General features: G+C 43.8%; 2 protein-coding genes across 5 annotated transcripts; both read right to left on the bottom strand.

Annotated features, from left to right (window-relative positions):
• Positions 1-175: 175 nt before the first annotated feature.
• Positions 176-4972, bottom strand: ggctb (gamma-glutamylcyclotransferase b). 3 transcript variants are annotated; one of them, XM_035607632.2, is made up of 5 exons: positions 4864-4972; positions 4525-4649; positions 4309-4454; positions 4077-4209; positions 176-1683 (listed from the first exon to the last, which is right to left on the bottom strand). In XM_035607632.2, exons 2-5 carry the CDS (start codon positions 4633-4635, stop codon positions 1528-1530), a joined length of 546 nt encoding a protein of 181 aa, XP_035463525.1. In that variant the 5' UTR covers positions 4636-4649; positions 4864-4972; the 3' UTR covers positions 176-1527. The 3 variants fall into 3 exon arrangements, with proteins under 3 accessions (XP_035463525.1, XP_035463526.1, XP_035463523.1); XM_035607633.2 differs by lacking the exon at positions 4864-4972 and having other exon boundaries at positions 176-1391; positions 1510-1683; positions 4525-4801; XM_035607630.2 differs by lacking the exon at positions 4864-4972 and having other exon boundaries at positions 4525-4800.
• Positions 4973-9730: 4758 nt separating this feature from the next.
• LOC118285467 (oxysterol-binding protein-related protein 10-like) lies at positions 9731-23478 on the bottom strand. Of its 2 annotated transcripts, XM_047335141.1 has the most exons (13): positions 23045-23478; positions 21099-21277; positions 20813-20892; positions 19969-20058; positions 19239-19566; positions 17451-17560; positions 16638-16718; positions 16023-16178; positions 14722-15262; positions 13116-13302; positions 11939-12121; positions 11444-11597; positions 9731-10527 (listed from the first exon to the last, which is right to left on the bottom strand). In XM_047335141.1, exons 1-13 carry the CDS (start codon positions 23461-23463, stop codon positions 10483-10485), a joined length of 2553 nt encoding a protein of 850 aa, XP_047191097.1. In that variant the 5' UTR covers positions 23464-23478; the 3' UTR covers positions 9731-10482. The 2 variants fall into 2 exon arrangements, with proteins under 2 accessions (XP_047191097.1, XP_047191098.1); XM_047335142.1 differs by lacking the exon at positions 16638-16718.
• Between the last annotated feature and the right edge of the window lie 218 nt (positions 23479-23696).

Below are 23696 nucleotides of genomic sequence, written 5' to 3'. Positions count from 1 at the left end.
TTTGAATGTTGGTGGATGTTGTCTCTCATTTTTAAATTGTTTCATGTTTTTTTTGATTTGCCTGCAATTAGCGTAAAGTGTTCTGTGTTAAAAGTGCGAAGGTCCGCACCAAACAAACAACTCAGTGAGGAGATGACATGAGAAGTAGAAATACACCAAACCCACTTCATCTAGTTTAAGACATTTAATCCGTCCTACACCTCTCACCCTTAATACAATATGTTATGCTTCGTTGCATCACATAAAAAGAACAAAAAAAACAACAGTTACAGTTTATTGTATTCTTTAACAGAGAGAACAAGAACAATGTTACCAAACACAGAAAATAAGGAATTAAGACTATAGTTTTCAATATTCAATTTTTATGATGTTGACATTTAATATTTCATTCCATCAATTGGTGTTGAGCATTTTAATGGAACAAATATATAATGTATGCCCAGTTAATATGAATTATCCTCTTTGCTAAAAGAAAATGCCCCCAAAAATAATCAGAAAGGGTTTTTTGATGTGGCACATTCAAGAGCTCGTGACAAGTTGTAAACTACAAACGTGACAGCAGGGACAGAAACAAATATTACATTTCATAAAGAGCATCAAAGAAACATATGTGTCTTTCATGTTTCGTTCACTCCAAATTAAGGCCACTGATCTTCATTGTAAGTTTTTTAACCTCCAAGTCATCTGTTTTTTTTTTCTACATTAACAGTATTTCCACAAGGTATTAAATCCACAAGGCTGTTATTATCCTTATCCGTAATATTAACCACACTGTCATTGCATCTATAAGTGTCAGTATTATATCCTTATATATGGACTCTGCATTTCATTATCTTTCTCCTTTGCTCATGTGAAACCTATTAATAAAATGATTCATTAAGGAATTCATTGATTCATTAATGTGCAAGAAGGCTGCCGTGAGGTGCGTTGCCCTTTGCTCATGCCCAGGAAGCTGATGTGCTCAGACAGGGAACACATGAACATACTGTACGGATAACGGATGATGTCATTGTTGGGTGGTTTAAGAGACGTTGACATGACAGCAACAATGCTCGGCAAATCTAGCTTCCATTCTATGTGAAACGAGACCGTAACAATGAAGAATACCTGATGCATTCTGCCTTTAAGCCAAGGTAAAAAGTGTAAATGGATAAATAAAATTTGACAGCCTGAAATTCTGTTCATCAATTGCCTGGTCAATGTGGAGGTCAAAATCAGAACTACCTCCACATCGGACAAAAATAAACTTCATGGTTTAAGTCTCACTCTTAGATGCAAAATACCTTGTGCATATTCGATCTTATTCACTCCACTAGTACAAACTTGTCCAGTTAGACCACGGACCCATCGTCGCTGTATTCTCTGAGTGGTGTCCGAACTAGTCCTGGCTTCTGGAATTCAGATTAACCAAGTCAGGTATGAATGTGACCTGAGGTGAACTGAAGCCACGGGTATTGGGTTGAATACAGTGTAACAAGGACTTCCCTATGATTAAAAGAAAAAGTCAACCTGAATTGTGCAGATATTTCATTGACAGTCTTCTCTCTCTTTGGCTCTTCTCCTCTCTCTCTCTAGCTCAGCCATCATGGGCAGAGGACCCTCGTACATGTTGGTCTTGATCGCCCGCAGCTTCTCCCGGTAGTCCTCTGGCAAACTGTTCTGCTCGGCTCCCATCATGATCACCTGCAGTGGTCAATGAAGATCAATACATCAATTGTTCCATCATCATCATCATTATCATCGTCAACCTGTCAGCCAATCCCATTAGATACAGTGAGCAGGTTCATTTATGAAACATGATGTCATCCATAGCCCATAGCCCCGCCCCCTTCTTTCTTTGCTCAGCAGGTCTCATAATTTCTTTCAGTGCCACTTGGGAAGACTCACAGTGGCCGTGGTCTTCAAAATAAAGAATATTGAAAGATAGCTTTTTCAAATCACGCATTAGAAATACATTGATGGTGAAGTGCCCATTGTTCAAATCCTCTTTCATTGTTATATTACACAAATCAAATATCTTTAACCAGCAGACCTCTGTCGACGTCTACAAGGATCCGTCTTCATCACATTACCGATTCCCTTTAGCTGACATAGATAGTAGTATATATATATACATATTTATATATATATATTTGGATGTAATAAATATGCACTGGATTGGGGTGCTGTACAGGATAAATGTACTGTAGTCTTTCCACCTCTGCATTATACTGGGCACTATTGTTTTCCGTATGTTACAGCCGTGTGAGCTACATTATGTCAGGATCCAAAGATCCCAGGGAATTTGGGAACATCTAGCGGTTCGTACATGGACTACAGAGGACAAAGCTGTGACCACAAAGCCACGTCGTCACTCTCCGCATGCTGACCTGATGATCACACGGTCAGGTGACCAGAACTGATCCCTGTTCCAGACGCTTCACAGAGAGAAACAGGTGCGAGTGAATACAGTAGGTGATGATGTCCCTGACCTGATTCATGAGTGTATTTGTTTCGTCCTCCCAATTCAAAACACCAAATGTCATACGTCACTCAAAGGCCCTCTACGATGGGTGACTGGTTAGAATTTCACCATTCATTTAATTGTGGTCATTAAGTCTCAAGTTATACACAGATGTTTTTTCTTAAATATCCAGTTAAAAATCCACCACTGGCTGAGATTGTTACTGAAGTCCTTACGTTGTTATGGGACACCAATGAAATTAAAGATACTGATCCATATATGAACTAAACTTATCTTAGTTAACCAACAGCCAATATCTGGAGCCTTCCCAGTGTACTCACGTACCGCTCCACTCTGTTAATCATAGTTCAGTCAGGACCACTGTAGACAAAATGTATTAATTTCAATAATTGTTAGATGTGTTTGGCAGTATATTTTGCTATTTGGGGACCTCCCTGCACTTCCACGTGCATACCTGGAAAAGCCTGAGGTTGGGAGAGCACACCTCCCTACCCTTACATGAGCCTTGATGGAATGTGAGGCAGGGAGAGCAGCAGTTAAAGACCACCAGCACAGAACAGACCGAGGATCAATGACAACACATGACATGGATTAGGTCAGATACAGCATGAAAAGCAGGTGCAGGCTAAAGCAGCTTAAATAAAGCTTGAGGTAGGGAGAGCACACCTCCCTGCCCTACCATTAGCCTACATGGAATGTGAGGCAGGGAGGGCAGCAGCTAAAGACCTATACAAAAATAACCTACCTACTCTTCCACGTGCATACGTGGAATGCCTGAGATAGAGAGAGCACATGTCCCTACCTTTCCATGAGCTTTCATGGGAAGTAAGGCAGGGAGAGCTGTTAAACATCCCCCCAAATTACCATGCCAGGCAAAACTCCCTGGCCTTCCATGCACTGCCTGAAAATGCCAGCAGGAGGAGTCAGTTACATTCTTAAGAGAGGAAGCCAATAAGTCTCAAATTACATGGAATAAGGCAAATTAAACCTACAACAATGGCTATCTGAGGTAATAGCTGGAAATTTATAGGGAGAGCTTCATTATTGCATGGTGTTTACTTACAATCTGGTGCCACTTTAAGAAGTACAAATACTGTAGTTAAAAATAAAGCTGCTTAAAACAACAATAAATCCACCTTCATGAGGGTCCTGAGGCAGTAGATTCCTGAAATGTCTCTTCAGGTTCCCACCATGATATCACGGTGTTACAGGTGGTGCCCAAGGTACCTTACAACTATTGGTTAGTCAAAGCCAGGTAAAGCATAGCGGAGTTCGACACTTCCTACATCCGCTGGAAGCAATTGACCAATCACAACACAGTGGGCCAGCTGGCCAATCAGAGCAGACTGGGCTTCATCAGGAGGGAGGGGCCTTAAATAGACAGGAGCTAAAACCAAGTGTTTCATACGGAGGCTGGGCAAGAGGAGCTGCAGGAAACTGATGTGTTTTCTGAACATTGGAGCAAGTAATAAAAATAAAAATTATGAACCTGACTATGTGCTGTACTATGTCTCCTTTAAACTTAAATAATTCACAGTGACCTAGAAGAAATTCCTCCTCCAGTTAGGTGGCCTCACTCACAAACATGGATGCAGTGAAAGCAGTCTCTTACCTGTAGGTACTGTGGTGATGGTGGGGCATAAACACAGCTGTTCATTATGTAAGTGCGACAGCTGAGCTCCTGGCCTTTTGTCTTCACCAATAGCTCCACAGGACTGTAGGCACCAACCATCACATTTTCTTGACTGAATGCGTGCACACACAAAAACACATTTAGCAGACAAACGTTTCACAGGAAAACAGGAAATGTGGGTATTTAAGAAATTCTACAAACGAAGTTTTACCTGTCTAGAGACTCCTGATCAGACATGTTCATCCTCCACACCACACCCCACACCTCATCCCCTTGGCTGTGCTCTATGGTGGCCACACCTCCACGCCACCGGTCACTGGCAAAGCCTTTATGGTTTCCAAACACTAATTTATAGTCCTGAAACAGAGAGAATGAAATACTTTGAGTGTTTATAGTTCAGAACAGAACACTTCATATCAGACCATACCTTGAGCCTGGCCACACAGTGTACTGTTGCAGAGGGGTTCTTGAGCTGCAGCCGCTCCTTCAGCAGGTTGCTGCCGTATGCAAAGTACAGGAAGGTTTGGACATCCTCCATGTTGTCACCAGTTCCTGGCAGCAGGAAGACGATAACAAGGAAGGTTGAGAACGGTTGGAGTAAGGCAACAATGACGGCGGTGGAGAGTCGAGCTGAGGTGAAAGAGCATGAGTTGCAGAGTGACAGAAGTACTGTACAGTACTGGCCTTCTAGCACTCACACACCATTCTCATGCTAATCCCCTGCTCTGCCACACAACTCTATTCACACTCACAATACATAGTTTACCTCATGTGTGGAGCCAACAGTGGGGACCCACACGCACGCACACACACACACACACACACAAACACATACACACACACACACACACACACACACACACACTGATGTAGACCTTATAGGCCTATCAGCTTGTAAAAAATAATCTACCAAGAGCAAGCGATTCTCGTTTTGTAAGGACTATTTCACTAACAAGGACCACACCTCCAAACTTATGGATATTAAAATGTAGGAAAGAAAAGAACAAGTGTGCGGAAAATGGATGTGTTTGAGGCGTGTTCCTTGTTCCCGAACCTAGTTATAAAACTTAATTTTACTGACAAGGACCACACCTCCAAAGTTATGGATATTGAAGTTCATTGCGTACAACGCATGTTGCAATGATGAGGAAAATGGGAGGGATGAGGGGGTCGTCGAAGGGTAACCGATGAAGGGATGAGGGGTCAAAAGGATGAAAGAGTCGGGGGGTAAGGGATGAAAGGGTTGGAAAGTCATTGGGTGAGTGATGAAGAGTTGGAAGGTCGAAGGGTAGGGGATGAAGGGTTTGAAGGTCATAGGGGAAGTGAGTCTCTGAATGGGGTTGCCGTCTCTTCGATCATCCAGGTGCATTTGGATATATGGATATACACATATGGACGTTTCTGATGTTGTTTAAATCGCTTTGGATGTAATGCCAGATAAACCAGGGAGGACCGCTGTCCAGAATTTAGACTATGCAGTCTGGGATTCCCTACTTCGAGGCGGAAGAGACTGAGATGGATGCCCGGAGTATGATACACGGGAAACTGCGGGTTTGAGTAGGAGATAACCTCGGGAATGGAATGAGCATATGTAATGATGCTAAAGAGAGACATGATGTCGAGCAAGGGGAAAGGAATGCCAAGAGAGGTAGGTAAATCTTTGGAGCAGTTTCAACCGGCCCGTAAGACGAGAGGGTACGGGGAGCGATGCTGCTGAGGTTGGCCTCTTTTGAAGCGGCGACAGAGCTGCGGGGTCGGTTGAAGATGGTGGCTGAAAACCGGTGTCCGGCCCTTACTATGGTAAGTGCCTTGGGATAATGAACGTAGTAATTTGTGTAGTATAGTTTGAGAACAGTGGTTTGTGAACAGTGTTGTGCCTGCATGTGTTCCTTGTTTAAGCAGCAGCCTTGTACACCACACACGCATAAGGTCTTACACTCCTCGGTCATTACAGCATTATGGACTTGAAGGGATAGTTCAGTGATTTTGAAGTGGGGTTGGATGAGCTACTTATGCATAGTTAATATGTTACCTTATGGAGATGTTTATCAGTGATTTAATTTAACGAGTTAGGGGGGGAAATGGAAGAAGCGTAAGTCTGAGTCCCACTGTTGCAGAGGGAACCACCGAAAAAAAAGTCTTTTTCACCACAATTTTTTCGGTGGTCCCCTCTGCTGCAGTGGGACGCTACTTCCACTTCTCCTCCAAACTCCGTTAAATGACATCGCTGATCACCATCTCCATAAGGTAACATATTAACTATGTATAAATAACTCAGACAACCTCACATCAAAATCTCTGAACTATCCCTTTAAGTCCATAATGCTTTAACCACAGAAAAATATATAATTCAAACAGTTTTGTCCACTAAAGCTCAACTGCAGCAATGGGGAAATGTAAATGTGTGACAGTTTGCGTCATCATTGAAGTAAGTATTATTGGGATTCTTGAGACCCAAGCAAGTCCACAGTGTCAACAGTGTCTCAAGTGATGAGGGTTTCTGTATGTACTATTTTTGAAGGTTAACACTTGAGGCCATTCAATGGTTTGGTCTTATCTGCTATGCTCTTCCTTCTTCCCCATAGTTACACCCTCACCTATTCCCACTGTCATATTACTTTGCCATTCCAGTCTTAACCCCGCCATGACACTCTCTGAGTCCAATAGTTCATCTAATTCATATTGGACAGTTTCCAGGGACGACTGATGTTTTGTCTTGCATAAGCGTGTTTTCGGTGCAAGGGTAAACTGCGACGTGGATCAAAACACAGAGTGTTTCCTTTATCAGCCTGATAACAAACCAGCTCTTTCACTTTTTTTTCCCGCTGTTGAGATGTGTTTTGATCACATTCCAACTACCACGATGACTTCTTGTGTTTGTGGCGTATGCTGCAGTCGACAACTGACCCAGCGTTGAGTTTTACACTGTAGCGCCTTTACCCAGTGGGCTATGTAAACCCAGAACTCTCTAGCAGCCTAGTGAGCTTTAACGGCTTACAGTTATGTTTTAATATTCGTCTCTGTGCTTGTTGGCTCAGCTTCTCAGCAAATTACCTGGTGGAATTTGTTGTAACCAATCTCATACCATCATAACATACGGAATATCAGGCTGACCATGTTTTCAGAGCCCCAAACACTGACCCAGTTATCTGGCTTCACTGGGCCTATCATGGACGGTCCTAATAAGCTGTACCATGAAGCTGGTTATCAATTGGCTCAGTTAACTTGAGATTTATGGCTACAAGCGATTAAATGTGTAGCAAATGTTACCATTAATATTATCAATATTGCCAAATTCCCTTCTTCCTATTGTTATTATCTTTACTGTTATTATTTCGGTTATCATTTTTTGGTGATTACTATTCTTTTTGCTGTTTGTTTTGCAAACAACAATTTGAAAATGCTCACATGCAGTACATAAATACATCGGACACACACTGAAACCTGAAGTCATCTGGCTTCGTGGTTCAGGCCACTGGTCAGGCCATTACTGTATATCAGGCTACTCACTGTCCTCATATCTAATGTAGTGATATATTGATCTTTATTGGTCTGTCTGTCAATGTTTGATTGTTGTTTCCAGTCTCGTTTGTCTTTCCCATTCAGTGACAAAGTCTCTTCATATACTAGATTAATGATGAACTGTTTATCCTGTTCAGGGTCACATGGGGTTATTAATAACAGTCCTTCTCATTAGACCGGTCCACTGCTGATACCACGATCAAACATTAACACTCCGACTGGTTTTCACACAACAAAATAAACTGTAGTTCGATGACTCAAACTTACCACTTACCACTTACATGTGCCAACGGTGCCGTATGCATGTATATTCATTGGTGAAAAACAAACATTTACTCAAGTACGGTTGCAAATTATATTTTCACAAATGTAATAATTCATCGAGCTGATTTAAACTCTTCTAATCTATGAATTGAATTAGATTCTTAAATAATTGATTTTAATTTATATTAAAACTCAATGTACTTTTACAAAATTTCAGAAGGAAATATCATAATTCATTTCTCCACTACATTAATGTGGCAGCTATAGCTATGATTTACTTTGATGCTTCAGATATATAATGTGTTGTCATAGACTTAACCTCTAACATTAAGTAGTTAACATCACTGTGGCTTCACTCAACTAACTTGGCACCAGCCAATGTGTCAGTAATAATAATACATTTATATTACTGCATAATACATCGCTTGATAATATAGGCTAAGACTGTGAAAATTGTTATGAGAACTATTCACTTTTACACGGGAGAACTGTGTATTTAACCTCAAAGCCCCCAGTGTGTAATTTTCTGGTGGCATCTGGTGGTAAAGTTGCAAACTGCAACCAACTGAGCAAATGACAGGGGCCACTTCATGGTGGTGCACCGCTTATTCCATTTCCGGTTTCCGGCAGCGTCTGGAAATCAACGTGAACGCGACGCATTCTGGACCGTTTTGTGCAACAACTGTATTCAACACGACGCAGCAAACATGGAGACTCACACGGAGGTCGGGTCCAACTCATGCAACTATATTTAACTAATTCAGAGTTGACGAAAAAACATTGTGATCATACATATATGAACACATAGTTATGGACAATATATTCAATTTCTGTCAATAAATTCTTCTATATATTTACACACTGTAGCTTTAAGTACATTTTGCTTATAATACCACACACACACGCACACACACACTGACGGCTCTCCAGGCAGTGTATGATTGGACAGAAACAGTCAACGTTAAATAGCAACACTGTCAGTTTGTGTGTGTTTGTGAACGGAACTTGTGCTATAAAGGTGTTCAATAAGAAAAGCTCTGTGATAAACGCGTTTACCAACACCACAACAAGACAATGACAAAAAAGCTCCAACAATCCAGGAAACAGCAGGTTTGAGATGCAATATTTATTTTAAACAAAGAGCTTTGAAACAGCTTCAAAACAGGGCTGTGGGGTGGGTCAGGTGTTGCATAGCTTTATTGACATTGAAGTCAGGTGGAGGACGAGGTGTATGTTTTATCTACAGTAATATTGGTGAACTCACCTTTAAAACTCTACCGGATCAAACTGCGTCATTGCAAATGTTTTCGAGTGAAGTCATGGTCGATTGGGTTTCATTAGATGCTGAGAAGGAATATTGTTGAGCCTCAATATGATCAATCTATTTACTCTTGTGTACAAAGCCTTTCCCCGAGTCAATATGAAGAATGACCTCGGTTAAAACATAATTTCTCCCTTTAAACATTTTTTTTTTTACAAAAGTTTGTTCCATCAAAGAGAGGATGAGTCAGACGACATCCTGCCCAGCTCCTTCTCGGTTCTGTGAAATGTGCTTCCGGTGCTTGTTTTTCAAACTGGCCTGATATAAACATGAAAACACACATAACTTCCACTACACTGATGACACGACCACTCCTGTCTAATGGGTCGGCTGAAGCAGGGACTCTACAAGACTTCTGAAAGTCCCTCTTTTCACCTGGATTTCTTTTAGCCCCGCCCCCCTCCCGATAAACCCCCCAGTCTGCTCTGATTGGCAGGCTGGTCCAGTCTGTTGTGATGTGGTCAACCCGCTTTCAAAACGTGTAGGAAATGTCACGCCCCTTGAACAGAAGAGTGGAGATTCTCAGATTGCAGGCGGGGCTACAAACCCCAAAAGAGTCCAACTGTGACATCACAGTGGGAGAGAAATCTGAAAGAAAGTCGTTCAGAGCCAGGCTGGAGGGTTTAGCCAGCTCACAAAAAAACTACAGGGTGGTCTGTGCCCAGAGTTTGTGGGCCGACAAGCTCCACAGATACACACATTAATGTGCACAAATACTGAAGAAGTGACTTTTTTGCATTATATGTCACCTTTGAGTCCAGCGGGTTGTGAGCCTCCTCTGATCACTGCTGACCAGCAGCACTTCACAAGATTGTCCGGCCCGGTCTCATCTGGTGGCTCAGGTCTTTACATTTGCACATTTCTCCCACATCCAACACAATAACTATATTTATCAAATGTTCTGGCTCATCGATATATATATATATATATATTATAGATATATAGTTTACAGTTAATTGTGCAAAACAGTTGTGACAAAACACTTGTTAAGTACATTGTGCGAACAACTAATTGGTGAGAAGGGCAGTAGCTGTTTATAGTGGTGGTTTGTAATGATCTCACTCTGTCATTGAACTCAGGTACAGTTTGTGTCTGAATATCTGTTAATATCAAAAGTGGCTGTTGCCAGTGAGACCGGTCTCACCCCACCGCTGGGACGGGACGGTTAGGTTGTCCGTTTCGTACTGGACGTCTTTGGCATCTCTTGTCGGGGCACAGAGAGAGTTTTCATCTCTGTCTCTCTCCTCCTCAGCCCCCGATCGTCCTGCAGACCACTGGTCAGTGAGCTTTCCAGAGAGGGTTGTGGTACACCCAGCCCTCACCCTGAAAACACACACACCCACACACACACACACACACACACACACACACTCCTGATAAATCTGTCTTTCCTGCTGTGAAGTCATTAGGTATCTGCTCCGGTTCACTTCATGAATACACTTCCTGTGAGTCTGCAACTCTGCTGGCTTAGTTACAACCCACAATTCATAATGTGAAAAGTTGCAATGTCATGAAAATCCTGTAGTGTATTGTAAAAGAAAACAGGAAGGAAAAAAGGAAGGGGGGGGCCACAATCATTTGACCAGTATTAATATATGTGTGGAAACAATGCTTTCATGACTAACACAAGTTAACGGGAATAAAATGGAAAACTTTAAGTTCTATGTTGATAAACTGTTGTCAACTAACCATAGGGCAGGTTTAAACATCTTTAGGAATGTTGGAAAGGCCAAGCCCCCACACACGCGTCAAATTCAACGTGTTTCTACAGAAAGCCTCACAAACATTTGGCGCTAAGTAGCAAAAACTGAAAAAACTGTAATATGAATAGAACTTTAGAAATTGTATACTGTATCAACACCAAATTTGGCATGCAGCCTTAACGTATCCAAAATACACATTTCTATTGTAAATGAGCAAGATTGGTTGAAAAACATGGCCGCTACCCGCTGAAATGTCTTTGCAAAGGGGGCGGGGCTTAGAAGAATATTGGCTATAAGTCATTAACCATTTATCCAATCATCATAAATCTTGGCACAGAACTAACAGCTGTGATTAGCTACAGTTCTACTTAAAGCATTTTGTGACCAACCTATAGGGGGCGCCACAAATGTCACAAACGGATGACATGACATGTTATATGTAATATTCTCTGCTGTCCAGCATGTTGTGAGTGATCTGCCAACCTGTGAACCTGTCACCGGGCTCAGAGGCAGCGTCGAGTCACGCTGCTCCTCACCTCGTTAACAAAGTACTTGGGTTTCCAGGGCGTTTTGCTGGAGGCTCTCTGTTTGCACTCGCTGCGCTGCCTCTCCTCCAGGCAGTGTTTGTGTTCTGTGGCCGAGTCCATATATCCGGCCTTCAGCGATGTTGTCACATGCTGCCAAAGATGCCTACACACAGGAAACAAAGAACAAGAAACAACTGCCATTCGTCTGCTTCGGAAACTATAAAATACACAGCTCACTACGCCATCAAAACTAATTATTCCAAATGGTTTATTCATGCTGAATAATGTTTAGAGTTTGAGAGGGCGTGTGTACAAAATGTAAAAATGAGAAAACAGTTTTGGAAAGAAACCAAAGTGACAACTACTGCCAACACTGGTCAACATGAAAACCTCAAGTAAAGCGTGCAGAGGATGGGATATGAGGCTGATCCACTTATGCAGGTTTCCATGTAGACAGGGATTTTGTCATTTGAAAATGTGTGCGACCGACTTTATTGCACTCACCTTGACTCGTACTGTCCCTGCTTCTCCAGCGGCCGGATTCTCTTCTTTGCGATCGGCAGCCTGGACGTATCGATCACCTTGTTCTCCCCGTTACTGTAGGTGAACTCCAGGATGCCGTTCCACTCCCCCTGCGCCTTACACACAAGGTTTCCCGTGTGGTCGTGCCTCACCTCTGCCGTGACTCTTGAGAGAAATCCACAGAGAGAGTTCCTTTAGCATTCACGATCTCGGGATGTATTACGTACTGTACCATGAGTAAACGCCTGACGACGGTGTCTCCAAACTCCTGCTTTCAAGTCATCCCATAAACCCTCTTTGTCTAGTTAATAGGTTGATTGATGATTGCGCAATTTGGCCACTTCAAATTAAATCACACAAACTTTATATGTACATATATAATAGGGCAACCCTTCAGTATACTGTACATGTATATGCTGCTCACGGCCCAACCACCAGATTGGAAATGACTAAACTTCACTTCCTTTAACCACATATTGTATTAAGAAGTTCAAACTAGCTTCACCTAGAGAAGCTACAACAGTGAAATACTGTATATATGAACATGTTTTATTCACAGTGGCCAAGTACTTCATCTTTCAATACTGGAAGTACATTTTTAATATTAATAATAGTAATAATATGTACTTAAACAAAACAACTTTTTACTTTTGAATGCAGGAGTGTTTTTACTTTGTTGTTTTGGCAATTTAATTGGAGTAAAATGATCATTTAAAATAACACTTAAAATAAAAAAATAATCGAAAAATACTAATAATAGATAAAATAAAAACATTATGCATAACACATATACTGTTATGATTAAGGGAACATACTCACACACACACACACGCACAACTTATTGTAATGTGATGTAAATATTTTGTATAATTGTGTCACATGTATGAGAATATCACTATTCATCATGTGCCTAATTTAACTGTACTTTGAGTAATGATATGTCATGACCATTTTTTTTAAAGTAGAAAAGCCTAAATAGGGACAGGGATTGCAAATTAGCCTATATGCTAGAAACCCTTTAATGCAACACTGACAAATAAACGAATAAATGCATAACAATTAAAAAGAAATGTTTACAGAAGTAGTATTTTCCTGCTGACACATTGCCACAAGTTGGACAAACACAGTTTTTATTTAACGTCCCACGATTGCTGAGTACCTGTGTACTTTTCCTCCATAGAAGGGTTTGGTGTGGAAGGTTACCGCGGCAGAGTAGCCGCTCTTGGCACAGCTGATGGTGACTTTCCCCCCAAGTTCCACCCATGGCACGGTCAGGATGGAGCGGGCGTAGGCGCACGGAAGTGTGAACACGTACTCCTCGTCATGCTCCAACAAGTACAGAACACCTGGGAGGAGCGGGGGGACGGGTTGAAGGGGAGAGAATTACTGTGACAATTGCCCAGACAGCATGTTATGGACACTTGTTTAATTATTGTACAATATTCCTCTGAAATCTATAGGGAAGTAGAGGTAAAAAATAAAAAAAAACACTGAAGGAAAGTATGAGTAACACAAAAGAAGTGTAGTGTAAGTACAGTAGCATACAGTTACATTGTAATTAAGAATTGTATTCCCACTTTGTTTTTTTGACTTTCTGTCCTTCCTGAGCTCCCGTCCCCGCCTCGCTTCCCCCTCCCGCCATGCCTCTTACATAACAAACAGCTGTCCTGTGCTACAGCCTGTTCCCATATGCAAAGCCCCAACACACACACACACACACACACACACACACACACACACACACACACACACACAGATACACACACACATAGTGCACAGCTGCAGACTGTCAACCAATAATATTCGCACCAGTTAGCAGTGGGTCCCCGAGGTGGAGACATGTGGTGCTCCTATAGCAGTAAACTGAACACATAGTACGACGACAGCAAGAACACGGTGCAAATGTTGAAAGATTAGCGAACTAAAAAAACTCTGGACTTCAAAGTTTACAGCGAGAGGCAACACGGCCCGACTCTCTGAAAGCCTCAAAAAGCCCAGTCTGGACCCGGGGGACCTCATTAACTAACGAACCAATCTCCAACCCTCAGCAACATCCTGGCAAGAGCAGCTGCCGCCCAACTCCATCGGCACATGTCCCACCACGAGCTCTACGAAACCCCTTCGATCTGGCATCCGAGCACGTCACAGCACCGAGAACGCCCTCGTTAAAATCACCAATGATCTCCTCGCAGCCACATTAGCATTTCCTCATTCTTCTGGATCACGTTGGCCTCACCGGTTCAGCGCTCTCCTGGCTTCAGTCATACCTCTCCGACTGGAAACAGTTCGTCACCTTCTAGCTCCGGCCCCCCACCCCAGCCCCAGTCAAACAAGGCGTGCCCCAAGGCTCTGTGCTTGGACCCCTCCTTTTCACCATCTACATGCTCACCCCACTTGGTCAAATAATCCGCAATCGTCTCAGTTTACTCTGTTTTGCCGATGATACACAGCTTTATCTAAGCACCAAAGCACCCTCTTTCACTTGTCAACTGCCAGAATGAAATAAAAACTTGTATGTCATCTAACCTACACAAAGGGTGCGATTCACCTAACATCCTGGTTCAATCCGCCTTGATCAATGCATGCACCAAGCGCAAATATTTGGAATTATTGCATGATTTGTTTTGTTGAGCTTGTGTCACATTGGTCCAGCCGCGACACCTTATCGAGTCATCCCCCCCTCCGCTATTTTCAAAAATTGAACTCTGCCTACACACACACACACAAAGTCAGTCATCTTTAGAACAGGCTACATGTTCTCTTACCTTCCCCGACCATGGAGACTCCAACCGACATGCCCAGGAACTTGCTCTTGGTCCAGACATGTGTGTTCACACAGATTTTCTTCTCCTTGCACTCGCAGTAGAAGCCTGACACTGGCGGGTGGTGGGACACCTGCTCCGCCACGAAGCGAACACAGTAGCAGTCGGAAGTTGCTCTGCTGCCGCCGCCGCCGCCGCCGCCGCAATCTGTTCCCCTCTGTGAAGACCTGGGAATGTTCGAGGGGGCCGTGGGGGCTGAAATGGGACCAGTGCAGTTTGTGGTCCTGAGAGGTCGAACGCTGTCCCGAGGCACGTACCAAGAACAGTGGAAGTTCTCACCCAGGATGGGGTTGTAGGGCTTCTTGGCCACCGCGCCCCTCCGGCCCCCGTGGAAGGCGGTCAGGTAGTACTCGACAAAGCGCACGATGCGCTCCTCTGCTGTGCGGCCGGAGGTGATTGAGAGGAACATGTCAGGGTGAGCCATGAAGTTGGCGTACATCTCCAGCAGGGAGCGCTTCTCCAAGATGAAGGTAGGCAGCACCACCTGGGAGAGGGATCGACAGAGAAGATCTATCAGACTGTATCAGCCTGCTTTGCCTCCCGTACCCTCATGAAGCACTTTTTTCAGCCCAACAACGATGTACACAACTATGATACGAGACGTGCCAAACAGTTACACCTCCCCATTTTCCGTACTGGGCTCTGCCAGTTCTCTATCCGATATAAAGGGGCTCAGCTATGGAACAGTTATAATCCAGATTTTACTTCAGCCAAGAATTTAAAATAAAGGCTTAGGAATTGTCTGATATCCAAAATGATCATATTCACACTCAGTCATATGCTAAAGCGCACACACCCTCATTACATTATCTAAATTGATCTATATTATATACTTTACGTTGGCTACCTGATCTTGTGGTTGATTATTCTGTGGATTACATGACATTTGTATTTAGGTTTGTATTTTCCTGTAATGCATATCCAGGTGAGATTGCTTTCATAAGCCTCTACAGGTTTTTTTCTAAATCTCAGCTGTACAAGTTTCTTGTGTTTTTTTTTGTTGCTTTGTGATATCGTGCTAAATAGTCAAATTTTCAAATTTTAAAAGAGATACAAACAGAAAACCAAAAAAGCAGTCGTATTTTTTGTGGTTTCTGTTTCTGTTCTATTTAGTGGACGACTCACAGCCGACCACATAGGACGCCTCCTTTCAGACAGTTTGGAGCCTGGTTTTATAGTGTGGTCTTTTCACTTACCACTACAGATGCTACAGGTAAATGATGAAAGCAGAACCGGACTCTTACCCTCGTCAGATCCATGCCAAGTTTGAGCTGGGACAACAGATGGATGATGACGCTTCGCTGATCATCCAGAACTCCCAGCTCCTCCTCCTCCTCCTCATCTTCTGTGTCTGTGGTTTCGTCGTTGGGATCTATGGCGTCTGGGTTGCATATCTTTACCTACATGTTAAGAGCACAGAGTATAATCTTTAGTGGACATAGTGGCGCTGGCCTACTGTAATACAATAACATGGATGCAGAAAAATTAGATGAATATTATCAAAGTCCAGCTCGACAAACAACCATCTTGTGTTTTTAAGTATGTGAACACATCAAGTTGTGTTTACACTCAAATTTAAAGCTGCTGCCAAATATACAACTTTTTATAGTCAGAGATGAAACTACACTGCACTTTCATTTAACTTAGGGTGAAAACAATAAAACGAAGTGAATTGACCACACAGTGTCAGTCTGTTCATATTTCTATGAAATTATTCATTAAAAATCTGGTTTACTCTGAGGCTATGTACAGTAAGATGGCGCAGTCACAGTCAGCATCTGAAATGACTATTGTAATGCTTTTCTGTCTTTCTGCCACACACACACAAACACACACAGAGTATGTGATCCTACACTCAGGTTGTTTGGCTGCCATTCAACTACCGACAACTTGGTTGGAGTCCGGAGGGACGGACATCGAGGTGAGGGAGCAGACACTGGCTGACGGGGGAGAGCCAGAGCGAGACATCAACCACGACGAAGAGACAGAAAGTGTGGAGAGAAGACGAGGAGAAGGAGGAGAAAGGGGGAGATGGACAGACCAGACGACGAGGAGAGGAGAGCGCCGACTTCTGTACTTTTGATGGGAGGTTTCAGAGTGATGCTGATAATCCCCCCTCGCCCCGCCCCCCCTGCACATACACACAGCACTACACCAGAACCCGTCCTAAATGAATCCCTCCTCCTACTTCACTCTATCGTCCTGCTTCCTCTGGTCCAGTGAGTGAGAATACTTCTGCCTAATTTCCCCCTGGTAAAACTGTATTAAGGAGATTAGTCATTCATAAAAATGTTTAGAAATCACGTTAGAGATCACATTAGTGATGGCCCTGGATCTCACTCAACAAAAGAGATCCAACAGTTCAAACATCATTAGACCAAGAAAATCCTAAAAATGTTTCTCTGCTTCAATTAGGAATTCTGACTCTGACACATTTGTGCTATTTTGAAAGTCTCTGATGTTTGGTGCAGTGAATATCTAAATATACGTCTTTAGACAATGAGCAGGTTTATAAATGTGCTTCAGAGTGATACAGACTTTCAAGCAGACCATCAGAAACAGAATGTCGCCGTTTCAAACAAGAAAAGCAGTGTGAGGAAAAGAAAAGCATGAAACAATTTGAGTGATTTAAAATGAGTACAGTATGATCCAGTGATGTGGTATGGATTTACCTCTTGGGGGAGGTTTGGGTCCTCGGGCCCGGTGGTGGAGGACAGAGGTGTTTGTGCGCCGTCGTTCACCTGGTTCTCAGAGGAAGGTCTGGACAATCCAGTGGAATTGTCTGGTGGCAAAATAAACAAGACCACAATTAATCCCAAATTGTGAAATTTAGAGCTCATCTGATTTTGTGGAGATTTCTTTAAAGGTGACATATTATGCAAAATTCCCTTTTTCAGTGTTTGTGCACATAAATATAAATGTGTGTATCTGTGGAGCCTGTCTTTTCTAGTTCGGCTGTTTCTTAAATATGGCTTCTTGTTTTCTTGATGTCTTTTCTGCATTGTGAACACGTGAATTGTGTAAAATCTGAATGTGTGAACAGATGGCAGTCTCAAGTGAACGGACGTGATGCGAGAGAGATACTCTTGAGTTAGCGCCAAGATGTGCGAGGTGAGAGCATGAGACAGACGGAGGAACCTGAAGGCATCCTTGTGCTATTTTTCTTTCCTTGTTTTGCCTTGCTGACACTGTGAGAGGATTATGAGAGCGGGAGAAGAAGGTACAGTAAACTCAACATTGCTCATCATCATTAATTTAATATTGATCCCTCAGGAGTCTCCTGAAGTGACTCTGCTACTTATATCTTGTCTGTAGAGGAAATGACTCATCTGTGGCTTTTCGATGGGCATCAAAGGAAATGCGCTAGAGCTGCCAGTTATAGGTTTTTATAAACTGTATTTATATATTTGTGGTCTAACTGCATGTCATTAATGCCAGGCAGCGATCCACGCCAATGTGTGCCAGACCATTTCCTGAAGTGGTCTGGATAATTTGCTTGCATTGGCATTGTACATTTTCATCCAAATTAACAATTACATTTTTCTTCTCCAAATAAACGAAATAGATCACATTATTAAAAACCGGCTGGAGATAGGCTCATGGTTTCATCCCCCCCCCTCCAGTCACGTTTTAAAGTACATGAAAAAATAATCTGCAATGCTGAATTTTTTGTTTCAACATTGCAGATTACGAGCTTTCACGAGCTGCTAATGCTAATGCTAACTTTCTGCCGACACCAGCCGTCCTCTCATGGATGCTAACTGCTAATGCTAATGCTAACTTTCTGCCGACACCTGCTGTCCTCTCATGGATGCTAACTGCTAATGCTAATGCTAAATGTCTGCTGACACACCGGCCGTCCTCTCGTGGATGCTAACTGCTAATGATAATGCTAACTGTCTGCTGACACACCGGCCGTCCTCTCGTGGATGCTAACTGCTAATGCTAATGCTAAATGTCTGCTGACACACCGGCCGTCCTCTCGTGGATGCTAACTGCTAATGATAATGCTAACTGTCTGCTGACACACCGGCCGTCCTCTCGTGGATGCTAACTGCTAATGATAATGCTAACTGTCTGCTGACACACCGGCCGTCCTCTCGTGGATGCTAACTGCTAATGATAATGCTAACTGTCTGCTGACACACCGGCCGTCCTCTCGTGGATGCCCGGCCTCTTCTGCACTGGTTTCCGGTTCCTTTGCCTCACATTTGCACGTACGACAGCGAATTGGTTTTCTGTATTTGTGACGTACCAAATCTAGCTTGAACAGGATTCGTTTGAATTTCAAATTGAAGAGAAGTGAAAAACAGAAATCTCCTCCTCTGGGAGAGGAATGTGAAAACACCAGATACAAGTCCCTGTGGTCAATGTCAGACATTTAGAGGACGGGAACAGAAGACAAACACTCTTTTGAGTGGAGGGGGACTTTAAGTATTTCCAACCATCACTCGACTCACCTGCATGACTCTGGCTCTGGACGTGGTTGTGGCCACTTCCTTGTCTTCTCCCGAAGCTGCTGTGAGTCGGGCTTTGGCTTCTGGAGCTGAGGCCACCAGGCGCTTGCTGCTGGATCCCACCGGAGCTGCAGTGCTGCTGACTCCACGACTGAACTCTCTCCTTGGGCGCTGAGCCATGGCAGAGGCTGGGACAAGGGACGTGGTTCTGGTTCTGGTTCTGGTTCTGGTTCTGGTTGAGCGCCTGGACGACGTTGTGCTGCAGCATGCTGAGGCACTCCCCCAGGCAGCTCAGAGTGGCTGCAGAAGCCGCCTTCAAAAGGAGAAGATCCTTGACCAAGGAAAGGAAAGGGAAGACAGGAGGAATTGACGTGAGAAAGAGGAGAAGATGAGGAGGAGCAGGAATAGGCACAACCTGAACGGCTCTCAGGTCGACCAACAGGAGTATTCACCTTTCAATTCATGTCAAAAACAAAAACAGTGCTGTATGACCAGGTGGTGCAAAGAATACATAAAACAATATAGTCCACAAAGAAGAAAACAAAAAGCCTTTGAAGAGTTATTAAACAGGTAACAGAGATGCAACTAACTAACTAGAGAATTTGGAAGACGCAATTCAATTGCAATAGTGATATGGACTGTCATGCAGAGCTACTACATAATTCTTCTTTTGATGGGAAAAGATGACTGTGGTCTCTCTCTGACCCGTATGCACGAATCACCGACGCGTTACCTCGTCCAGAGAAGACAGGGGTCCACCTTGGGGGGCGAGGGACTCAATCGAGTTGACGAGGTTCTGCTGCCCTTCAGTCTGGGTCATCGCCTACAAGCAGACAGTTAGCAAATTGTAACCGCGGTAACAGCAGCATCGCGCTAACCAAAACACAGTCTAATATTTACCACCGTTTCAGACAATGACGTTTTTCACCTCTAGAGTCAGAGGTCTAATCAATTTCAAAGCCCCAGTGTGTCATTTTTGTAATTTTCTGGCGGCATCTGGTGGTAAAGTTGCAAACCGCAACCAACTGAGCGACCGACAGGGGACACTTTATGGCTGCGCACCGCCGATTCAATTTCCGGTTTCCGGCAGCGTCTGACAATTCAACGCGAATGCGACGTATTCTGGACCGTTTGGTTCAACAACCGTATTCAACACGACGAAGCAAACATGGAGACTCACACGGAGGTCGAGTCCACCTCATGGAACTGTATTCAACTCATTCACAGTTGATTATACATATATGAACACTTATGGACAATATATTAAATTTCTGTGAATAAGTTATTCTTAATATGACACACTGTAGCTTTAATGGAACTGATATGAAAAATGGTGGCAGGGAACACAAACCACGGATAATATACAAGATACAAAGTTGATGGGAATACAGTCGGGCTCCATTATATCCGTTAACCAAGCCCGTCTGTACGTTTATAATGGCCGTAATCACATTAGGAGGAAGAGAAGATGATATGGAAAGTTGCACGTCTCAAGCTCAATGTCAAATTTTAAAGAGTCATAAAGCAGTTTGCGCGTGCGTGTGTGTGTTTTCGTGCGTGTGTGTGTGTCTGTGTACCTGGGCGCTGCTGTCAGAGTGGCGTCGGGAACACAGCTGAAGCTGAGTCATCCATAACTCTTGTTGCCGGGCGTCCAGTGCTGACGGGAAGAGAACAGACTCAGTGTGAGGAAACGGCCGACGCCACGAAGCTTTTGCCAGATACTCGCTGAAGGAGAATTCTCAATATTTTAAAACTGCACATCCTTGGATACTGAAGAAAATACTACATTTGAATTAAACGACCCGCCATGTGCCGTTCACGGTTATTGAGACGATTTTTTGCCAATTCAATCGTTCTCCCCACCTCTGAGTTTGTAGAAATCCCCGATAGCGGACTGAACTGTGAACATGAAGGGAAACTCGTTGCTGGAGATCACCGTTGCCCCGAGGAGAGGCAGAGACCCCCGGGGGGGCTGTTTGCTTTTACTCAGTTCATTGAGGTAATACTGGAGCTGGCCGACCTCTGGGTCCAGTACAAAATATCTGCAGGAGAGGAAAAATGAGAGATCCAAAATAAAGTGATATTCAGATATACAGATTCTTCAACACCTTGAAAAATTTGGGGGGAAGTCATTTACTTCAGTCTGGAAAGGTTTGAATCTGGACTGAAGCTCGTACACTAGATTAAGACATCATATCCAGTGGAGGCTGTTTATAGAATAAGAAATGTATCTTAAAATTCACAATATTTGCATACATATAATAAGGATTTTAATTTATTTATCTTTTTCTGGGGGGGTAAAACATTTTCTGTCGTCTTCTTTTCTTACTGTCTTTGTGACGGATGAACATATTCATACCACTATTAAAAGCAGGCATGTCCTCGACATGGACTCATTTGTTCAAGCAGCTTATTACCACTTATGTGGCCGTTTTTAAAGGCCGCGGCGTTATGAACATGGCCGCAGGAGGTGAGCAGTAGACGTACCGTAGACCGGACAAGTCAAGGTTCAGGTTTTTGTAGTGTTTTTCAATGGATTTGCTTATATTCTGTAAAGCAATCGTGCTGATTCAATGTCACCCTAACCCCTAACCCTAACTATTGCCAGCTCATCTAAAAAAAAAAAAAGAATCCCTTGCCCGCCTCCAACTAGTCCAAAACTGAGCAGCTAGGCTTCTCACTGGTTTTAATAGACAGCATCACGTATGTGATGTCGTCCTTTTATGTCTTTTTGGATCTGTTTTTATACAGATATGAGCCCTGCGCACCGTATTCTTGTCGGAACGCCTTTTGAATTGTCTGTAATTTGTATGTTTTTGTGAAAGCACTTTGTGAAGCTGCTTCTGAAAGGTGCTAAATAAATACAATTATGATGATTATTAGTATTATTAAGAAGCATGCTTTGGTAAATCAAATCAAACCCCACGATGCTCTGAGGCGAAAAGTATTTGTGGCGAAAACCTCCTAGAGGCGCTATTTTAGGAAATGGTCGATTTGGAGGACACACACACAATTTTTTTTTCTGTTTCAGGACTCAAGTACAGCTGCGTTTGTAAGACATGATGTGTGAAGTTAAGTACACCGTACACCACACGCACACACACACACACACACACACACACACACGGTCAAAGCTCGAGCTCATCACACGATTGGATGCTTTTCCTATCGATTCACACACATGAGAGAGTGAGAGTGTTGAGATGGGGGTGGGGGGGGGGGGGGGGCTTTCCTGAGCCTGGATGACTCACTCTGTCCCTCTGGGACTCCGCCCCCCTCATCTCCCCTCACTGTGACGTCAGCACAGGGTGAAAGCTTCACTGAATGATGCACATGAGGATGAATGCAGACCTACTGTTACTGGTTCATATTGGTTGCGACGTGACCTATTGGTCAAAATTTTGATTTGGCAATGAAAAAGAATTGACATTGAAGTTTATTTTTAAATTATACACATTGGGATTGTTGCATTCGTGCTATTTTTTTTATTTAAATGTAAGACCTCTGACCTCTCATTGGGGGGGGGGGGCTCAATACTCAATGAAAAGTTTTTACTGTTTGAACAAAGTCAAGGCGTGATGGACACAGCAATCACATCAAACATTAATATCGTGTACTTGGATCGACTGTCAGTAACCAGATTAAGTGGGAGAGGAGAAAAAAAAAGAATCGAAAAACATGTTGGTGTCATGTGAACCATAGATTGAGGAGGATGCAGCAGCCAGAAACCGACAGGACTACTATGGGAATAAAGTACAGTGTGACATCATGTGTGACCAGGGGCGTCACGACGAACACCGTCGCCCTACCTGCTCTGCCAGCCCTGGAGCAGGTTGGTGTATTTCTTCAGGACCCCCTCCAAGTGCCGCTTGTGGTGGCGGCGGCGGGCTGAGGGGCCCGACCCGGTGGCTCCGTCCCCGGTCCCGGGGCACACTCCGCGCTGAGCGGCATCCGGTCCGCGCGGCTGGCCGCCCCGCCGCTCCTGCCTCCCGCAGCCGGGGCTCCGAGCGGGGCTCTCGGGACGCGCGGCGCGGTTCATTGCCGCCTCCGCTTCGCTGCCCTCCGACTTTTGGACGTGACGATGGACGACCGGCGCAGAGATCCACAGAGAACCGAGCCGAGCCGAGCCGAACCGAGCCGAGCCGAGGTGCGAGGGGTTCCGCGCAGGTACTGAGGAGGTGATGCTGCGGTGCGTTACTCCATCCTGCTGCTGCCCCACTGTTGACATACCGGAGGTGCTCTCTCTCTCTCTCTCTCTCTCTCTCTCTCTCTCTCTCTCTCTCTCTCTCTCTCTCTCTGACGTCACTGCGTATTTATTTTGGAAATCCCGGGTTGCCCCCCCCCGCCCCCCTCAGTAGAGGACACTCCCCCTCCAGCCAGCCAATGGGAACCAATGCAGTAAAAACTCACAGAACATCACAGGCCCAATATTTTGTTTGTCCTTCACTAACAAAACATGGC

The sequence above is a fragment of the Scophthalmus maximus genome, chromosome 10 (genome assembly GCF_022379125.1).
Source record: "Scophthalmus maximus strain ysfricsl-2021 chromosome 10, ASM2237912v1, whole genome shotgun sequence".
Lineage (NCBI taxonomy): Eukaryota > Metazoa > Chordata > Actinopteri > Pleuronectiformes > Scophthalmidae > Scophthalmus > Scophthalmus maximus.
Note: the sequence above shows the minus strand (reverse complement) of the source record. Positions and strands in the feature narration are given on the sequence as shown.

Bases quoted from the DNA above. Each gene is read 5' to 3' on its own strand.
- LOC118285467 (XM_047335141.1), bottom strand. From the start codon at position 23,463: ATGTCAACAGTGGGGCAGCAGCAGGATGGAGTAACGCACCGCAGCATC. The intron at 20,893-21,098 runs GTGGGGAGAACG...TCTTCCCGTCAG, and splicing joins GGATTTCTACAAACTCAGAG to CACTGGACGCCCGGCAACAA. The intron at 17,561-19,238 runs GTGAGTCGAGTG...TTTTGCCACCAG, and splicing joins CCAGAGCCAGAGTCATGCAG to ACAATTCCACTGGATTGTCC.
- ggctb (XM_035607632.2), bottom strand. From the start codon at position 4,635: ATGGAGGATGTCCAAACCTTCCTGTACTTTGCATACGGCAGCAACCTG. The intron at 4,455-4,524 runs GTATGGTCTGAT...TCTCTGTTTCAG, and splicing joins ACTGTGTGGCCAGGCTCAAG to GACTATAAATTAGTGTTTGG. The intron at 4,210-4,308 runs GTAAAACTTCGT...GCACGCATTCAG, and splicing joins GATCAGGAGTCTCTAGACAG to TCAAGAAAATGTGATGGTTG.